Source organism: Mustela nivalis (genome assembly GCF_964662115.1).
Source record: "Mustela nivalis genome assembly, chromosome: 15".
NCBI classification, from domain to species: Eukaryota; Metazoa; Chordata; class Mammalia; order Carnivora; family Mustelidae; genus Mustela; species Mustela nivalis.
The window spans coordinates 29,694,631-29,702,048 of NC_139034.1; the positions used below are offsets into that span (position 1 = coordinate 29,694,631).

Below are 7,418 nucleotides of genomic sequence, written 5' to 3' on the forward strand. Positions count from 1 at the left end.
CAGGAGAGATGGGCTTCAGACCCTCCATCTCAGGTACCCTGTGGTGAAGGAAGGAGGATCATCCCCACTCCCACACCTGGGAACACACTTAGGTCACAAGAAAGTGTGATATAAATCCCTCTCTTCTAGGGTGCCTGGGTGGCTCAGTGGGTTAAGCCACTGCCTTCGGCTCAGGTCATGATCTCAGGGTCCTGGGATGGAGTCCCGCATCGGGCTCTCTGCTCAGCAGGGAGCCTGCTTCCCTTCCTCTCTCTCTGCCTGCCTCTCTGCCTACTTGTGATCTCTCTCTGCCAAATAAATAAATAAAATCTTAAAAAAAAAATCCCTCTCTTCTAGAGTCTGACTGAAAAAGCTCAAAGGAGCAGTCTTTGCTTCCCTATCTATATTACACTTAAGGTTCTTAACCATGATCTTCCATAGGGAAGAGGCCTCATCGGACTGGCCCACAGATGAACTCCCATGAGCAGAGACTGTGTGCGTCAGTAGGTCTGGCACAGCCCTACAAAGGGCCACCAAGCAAAGGAGTGGCCAGGGTACGAGGCTGGCACATCCACTGTGAGAATCCTGCTGGCTGCAACAGTGTTCCTCAGCCCATGAGGTTTCAAAGAATTCTTGAGGCGGGAGGATGGGGAGATGGTTCTGGGACAAGAGAAGTCAAGGAAATGCTGGGTGAAACAACCTGGGGCCTCGGATGTGGTAAGTGCTGTGGTGACTCTCAAGGAGGTGGGGTGCAGTGTGCAGTGCCTTCCTGCCATAGTTAACCACAGACTCACCAAATACATGCTGTGTACAGTTTAGGGACTGCCGCCCCAAGGGGCCCCTACCTGCTTCTCTCTCCCCTTCGCAGAGACACAATGCTGACAAGACTTCTCTGCTGTTCCAGGAGGACCAGGTTTTAGGACCCTTCACGGGGACCTGAAGGCATCACTGTATTTGGTTAGTCAGTATAAAATGACAGACCTTTGTCAGCACGTTGAGTGGACTCGTTTATAGCTTCACCATTTGTGGTTTGCAATGGAGAACTCTATGTCCTGCCCACATCCAGGGGGCGCCATTCACACAGACTGTGGAGCGAACAAGGCCCCTTGGAGTCAGGGAGGCAGCAGCAGCCCTGTGAAAACAGGTCTGTGTTTTAAACTGTAAAACACAGTTTACAGTGTGTTACAGGTGGCTCAGTGGGTTAAAGCCTCTGCCTTTGGCTCATGTCATGATCCCAGGGTCCTGGGATGGAGCCCTGCATCGGGCTCTCTGCTCGGCAGGGAGCCTGCTTCCCTTCCTCTCTATCTGCCTGTCTCTCTGCCTGCTTGTGATCTCTGTCAAATAAATAAATAAAATCTTTAAAAAAAATAATAAACTGTAAAACACAAAACAGTAACAGAGCTGTTGGTTGGAATGTCCGACACATTCTCTTTCACCCCGACTCCTTTCATCCACTGACTCTTGCATCTTTGCACAGATGCTGTGAGTACCACGTCTCTGGATGGGAGGAGGTTGAAAATCTTAAAGACTGGCGGGTGTTCAGCTTCAGGCCCACCAGTCGCTGTCTAGGACATCTACGACTCGATTCCATCACCTGTAAACCAGGAATGATAACAACAGGTATCCCACTGAGTTGAGGAAAATAAGGGATAATAACCATCTTTATAAATGTCATGAGTAGTCACTTTGTAGGGAAGCCAAGTCCTGCTGCTTCTCCCTGCCCTCAGGCTTCCATGCTGGTGTCCGCCACCAGGCAGCTGTGGCACTGGGAGATCCCGGGGGGCAGACTCAGGGACAACTGGGCTGCAACACGCTTATGCACTGAAGTTCTGAAAGATGGTACTGTCCCTCACTCTATGATTTGTTCTCAGCCAGGAGTGAGGTGGGACCCCTGGAAGCTGGCCTTGACCCAGAATTCCTTTCACTGGCTTCTAAAAAATTTTGCCTTAAATAATTTCTGGAATAAAAGCTCTAATTATCCTGGGTTCCTTGTATATGCACCCATACATGTATATCCAGAACATGAAAATACAAACACACCCCTGATCTCAGAAGTGAAAATTTTCACAGCAGCATCTCTCTGTACGACTTATTAACCAGAAAAAGAGGAATCATGCTTCCCAAGTCTTAGGAGAACGAAGGCTTAGAAAACCTCCCCAGAGACAGTTTGTGATGTCGCATTTCCCAAGGCTGAAATCAACATCCTCGAGGGGTACATCCACAGAAGATGGTCAAATTACCTGCATTGGTTTAATAAAAAAAAAAATATCATGCTGATGAAGTTGCTGATCAAGTTGCAAAATCCTTACCACTCTTCCCAGTTCTTCCTAATGGCATCAGTTCCCCACTTCCAGTCCTTTCCCTACAGACCTGTTTTCCCTGAAGTCCCAGCCTCGTGAGAGGAAGCGACTTGTTTGGCCATGCCAGCGGACGATGTCTGCACATTGGTGCTTGTCTCTGTGTAGCCAGTGGTGTCTCCTCCTGTGTCCCCCTCCGTGTCCCCGCTTCTGCACACACTTCTCTGTCTGGACTGTCTAGACTGTCTGGCTAGCAGCAGGTTCCGGGCCGCTGCTCTGTACTTCTTTGAAATGAGGTTGTAGAGGATCGGGTTGATGGAGGCACTCAGATAGAAAAGTTGCAAAGCAACAATGTTAAAGTACTGAGAGAAGTTCATCATCCAAGAATCTTCTGTATTTATGTAAATGATTCTGCCGACGTGGAAAGGCAACCAGCAAACTATAAATGCCAGAACCACCACCACTGCAAAACAACACACAGGCACCACAATGAGCTAAAGCATCTGAAAACAAATAAGGGCCCCCCAGAACCATCCGAAATAATAAACAAATTAAATAAAACTTTTACCTAGCTAAATCTCGCCCCAGAACAACTTCCAGGGTGCAAACAGCACCCATATTTGCTTTAAGACTGCATATATGCGTTATCAAGGCTGGACATAAACCCGAAGGAGGTATTTCTACTAACAAGCTGTTCTGCCAGGCTTCCTTCCACAAACCTACTTCAGAGACCTGTTCTCTGTATTCCGCTGAAAAGAATTATGCAACAAGTCTGCACAATCTTTTGGTTTGCTTTGTCTGCGGGATAACTTAACGTTAAGGTTTTTTTTTTTTTTTTGTTTTGTTTTGTTTTGTTTTGTTTTGTTTGTTTGTTTGTTTTTGTTTTTAAATTTAGCTTAATGTGCTCTACCCCATCTCCTCACGGGTACTATGAGTAATTCTCATCTAACAGAGATGGGCGGTTGGTTTACCCATCCCGGATCAGCCCAGCTCACGGATCCAGAGGCTTAGCGGACCCAGGCATCCCACCCTCCGGGGCGCCCTGGGGTTACCCAGAGCTAGCAGAGGACTGGAGACGCTTTTCTCTGGAGACAGGCAGGACCGACAGTTGGAGGCTGGAGCAAAATGGCACAAGGAATGTAGCTAGAAGTGGCGCTGGGATGCCGGGGGAAGGGGACGCTGCCTGCACCGCGCGGGTAGGTGTGTTTGGAACACAGGTGGTGCCACTTACGCAGGACGCGGACCGTCTGCCGGTGGCCCCTCTCGCGCCCGGAGGCGGCCCGGCCTCGCAGCGGCCCCCGACTCCTCCACAGCTCCCGCCCGATGAGCCCGTAGAGGACGCTGAGGCACAGAAAGGGCAGGAAGAAGTAGGCGGTGGTGACCCACAGCATGACTCGCAGTGCGCCCAGCTGAGATGGGCTGGGCCGGCACTCGCGGCTGAACAGCGCCGCGGCGGCCGCCGCCTCATGCCCCGACGGCGGGGACGGCGGTGGGGCCCGTGAGGCCCCGAGGGGCGACGGGGTGAGCGGCGCGCTTCCGTTAGGGTCCCGGACCACGCGGACGCCAGGGTCCTGCTCGACGCCCACCAGAAAGAAGAAGGGCCCCGCGGAGAGCAGCGCCACGGCCCAGAGCGCCGCGATGAGCGCGCGGACGCGGCGCCGGGTGACGAGGACGCGGGCGCGGAGTGGGCGGCAGATGGCGAGGTAGCGCTCGACGCTGAGCGCTGTCATGTGCAGCAGCGTGGCGTAGGTGCAGCCCTCGCCCACGTAGAGCGAGAGGCGGCAGAGCAGCTGCCCGAACACCCAGGGCCGCGAGCGCCAGAGGCGGTACAGGTCGAACGGGAGCCCGAGCAGGATGAGCAGATCAGACACAGCCATGCTGCCCAGGTACAGGTTGGTGGTGGTCCGCATGTCCGGGTTGCGCCCGATCAGCAGCACCGTCACCACATTGCCGCTCACCCCGACGGCGAAGAGGCCCAGGCACACGGCGGTCACCGGCACCAGGGCCCCCAGGGGGAAGGGCGAGCAGAGGTGCTCGTTGCAGGGCAGCAGCACTCCGTCCGCGCCGTCGCTGCTGTTCCAGGGGCCGCCCATGGACGCGCCGCGCCGGGCGGACGCAAGGACTCGCTCGGCGCCCCTCCGCGCCGCCGCACCCCCGGCTGGCACCGGGGGCCGAGTGCGGACCCTGCCGGCGAGGGCTTCCTCCGGCGTCCAGGGCGCGCAGCGGCTCACGCGCCCCTGTCCGCACTGCCGGAGCTCTGCAGCGCGGCGCGCGGGGATGTGACTCTGCAGGGTCCGCTTTGAGGCCCTCCGGAGCGGGCTGCGCGCAGTCTCCGCCCCCGGCCACCGCCCGCCCCATTCCCGCCCCGCTCCCGCCTCACTCTCGCCTCACTCCCGTGCCCTCTCGTCTGCGGGTCGCGTGCCAGGGAGCTTCCCTCCCCGCTAACTGGAACGCGGGAGGCGGCCGTGGCGCACGGGTCCTGCCCCGTCCAGGGAAGCGTCTGCTCATCCCCCGTGAGGTGGGTTACTGACCCCAGCGGAGCGCGGGCGCTTTGGCCCCTGGAGTACAGAGGGGGACCTTCTAGCGGACCTCTGCTGGTGGCTGTGTCCAGGCGCTTCGGAAAGGCTGCCTCCGTACTAACCGTAGAGGAGTCTAAACTCCGGAATCTGGGATAAACTCCCGGGTTCTAGTTCTGTCTCTACAACCGAGTGATCTTAGACCGGTCCCAGCCTCGCCCAGCCCAGGTCTCCTCTTCTGTTAAGTCTGCCAGTAGGAGTGGAGGGAGTTGAGCAGATCATTTCAGCCATCCCTTAAAACCCTGGAATGGGTGGTCATGACCACGACTACTTGTTTTAAAGAACAAGAGTTAAGTATTAACGTGTATGTATTTGAGGGCTTACATGTGTTGTATTGTTCCTATGTACAAAATATATTTTACAAACTAAAAAGCTGAGTATTTGCCAACACTAGGAAGAACTAAAATTCTGGGGAAAAGACAAAAACTGATTTGAGTCAGTTCATTGCCGTCTTTGACAATAGCTGACCCTTATTGAGTGCTTAGGGTGTGTTTGGCCCTTTGTTTTCCATTCAATTCTCATGTCTTTGGGAGCTCGCTCATTTTACCCCTGAACACAGTGGGACTTGCTTGTGATTTTATCTCCTGATAAAGTACACCCTTCGCTCCCCCCACCCTATCCAGGAGTCTTGAAATGCTCCAGTCTCCCTGTGGATGAGCTGGTCCTCCGGTGCTTCCCAGGCAGGGGGGCTCCTGTGGACATCCCTCACACCTTCTCATTACCAGGACCTGGGAGCACTCTTGCATCTCAGCCTCCATCACCGCCTTTTGATCTCCATCCCTGGCTTTCTAGCTTACTTTCTCTAATACCTCAATTCCTGCAATCCTCCACTCCACCCACCCCGGAACCCCAGATAAATTGCTGGTCCTACCTTATCATTGTTCCTCACCTGCCTCAAGTCCTCGCTTCCCTACCTGACGCAGTTTAAACTCCTGATTAGCAATCCCGATCACTCCCAGGCAAACACCTTCAACTCCTGTGCTCTTTTCTCTGCTGTCATACAGACAGGGTCACGTTGACGAGAACACAAACACGCCCCTGGTTAAGTCCAATCTTCTGTCTACTTCGGGCACCCTCCCAAATAGCTTCATTGTGCTTGAAATTCACGACCTCTGGCGCGGCCCTCCATTTTCCGTTGGCTATCCTCAGACTTACCTGTTCCATCCACTTTTCCACCCTCCAGACCACTCTTCGGTACATCCTCCTCTGTCCTTAATTCCCAGAACCTCTTCCTTCACCCTTGTTCTCACCTGCTGACCTTGATTCTAGGAAAGAATAGAAGCAACGGAAGAGAAATTCTCCATGTTCCCACCCCACCCCCACATGCCTCCGCTCATTTCCCGCCATGTGCAGATGAATGAGTAGGTGGGACTTGACCTTGAAGTCTGCTCTGCCCCTTTCTTCTTCCTTCACCTCCTCAAGGACCTCACTCTAGCAATTCCCTCTCTTGCATCTTCAGAATTTCTCCCTCTTCTGGATCATTTTTATGTGTCCAGCATAAGTATCGATATTCAGTGTCTCCATTTTTTCTTTCTCCCTCCGTCCACCCCCAGACAAAGAGAAAATGCAATTTTTTCGTCTATTGTTGATCTGATTTTCCTTTCAAGCATTCACTGACTGGGGAGCAAGAGAGTTCATTGTCTAGCCTGAGTAAAAGCCTGGTGCAGTTGGAAGAATGGGACGGTCCCTCTGTGTGGTGTTCGGTTCTGGATAGCATACCTCTCTCTGAGCCTCCTCTTCCTCCCCTGCCTTTCTCAGGGGAGCCCAGGTGTTTGGGGGTGGACAAGGGGCTTGAAGTTCCTTATGAAATAAAAGGGACAGGGACACCCTACTTTGTGTGGGTTTTTGGGGTGCCCAGGGCTGGCATTTGCCACATTCCAGTTCAGTGCCCCCTTCTTGACCGCCATCAGGTTCTCTGCTAACACCAGAAGAGAGGGCTATGGTAGTGAATTTGTGGTCCATTTAAAAAAAATATTTTGTTTATTTATTTGACAGAGATCGTAAGTAAGGAGGCAGAGAGAGAGAGAAGGGGAAGCAGGCTCCCCACTGAGCAGAGAGCCCCATGTGGGGCTTGATCCCAGGACCCTGAGATCATGACCTGAGCCTAAGGCAGAAGCTTAACCCACTGAGCCACCCAGGCACCCCATGTGGTCCATTTTTTTTTACTTAAGGGATGCTCCCTGGTGTGCCTGACATGTTCCCTTAGCTCTCCTGTGTGCAGTCCCTGAGGTTCTTCTCTTTTCTCCATTCTGCCCCAGAGCCTGATCAACCCAACCTCTGCTGAAAGCTCCTTGCTCCTTTCCCCATCCTCCATGGCGCCGGCGCCCGGCAGTCTCACGAGTGTGACCTGTGCGGTCTCCCACTATTCTGTATACTCACCCTCCCTTCAGACACTCCCCTTCTTTGTCGTAGTCTCTCTAATTATCACCACCTGCCCTACTATTTAATGTACTTAACTCTTTGTTTGTTATCTGCCTTGCCCCTTCCCCTCCCAACATCCTATGGTCCAGAAGGCAGGGCTGTGCTCTGTTGTGTTCTATAATCTTCCCCTAGTGTCTGGATCGGT

The 7,418-nt window shown here is 53.5% G+C and overlaps 1 protein-coding gene across 1 annotated transcript; it reads right to left on the bottom strand.

The window, feature by feature from the left end:
• Window positions 1-325: 325 nt before the first annotated feature.
• Window positions 326-4,979, bottom strand: MLNR (motilin receptor). Its single transcript, XM_082700842.1, has 3 exons — window positions 3,508-4,979; window positions 2,350-2,739; window positions 326-2,219 (listed from the first exon to the last, which is right to left on the bottom strand). Exons 1-3 carry the CDS (start codon window positions 4,367-4,369, stop codon window positions 2,176-2,178), a joined length of 1,296 nt encoding a protein of 431 aa, XP_082556968.1. The 5' UTR covers window positions 4,370-4,979; the 3' UTR covers window positions 326-2,175.
• Window positions 4,980-7,418: the final 2,439 nt, after the last annotated feature.

Bases quoted from the DNA above. Each gene is read 5' to 3' on its own strand.
- MLNR (XM_082700842.1), bottom strand. From the start codon at position 4,369: ATGGGCGGCCCCTGGAACAGCAGCGACGGCGCGGACGGAGTGCTGCTG. The intron at 2,740-3,507 runs GTAAGTGGCACC...GTTGTTTTGCAG, and splicing joins GCAGACGGTCCGCGTCCTGC to TGGTGGTGGTTCTGGCATTT. The intron at 2,220-2,349 runs GTCTGTAGGGAA...AAACCAATGCAG, and splicing joins TGGGACTTCAGGGAAAACAG to GTAATTTGACCATCTTCTGT.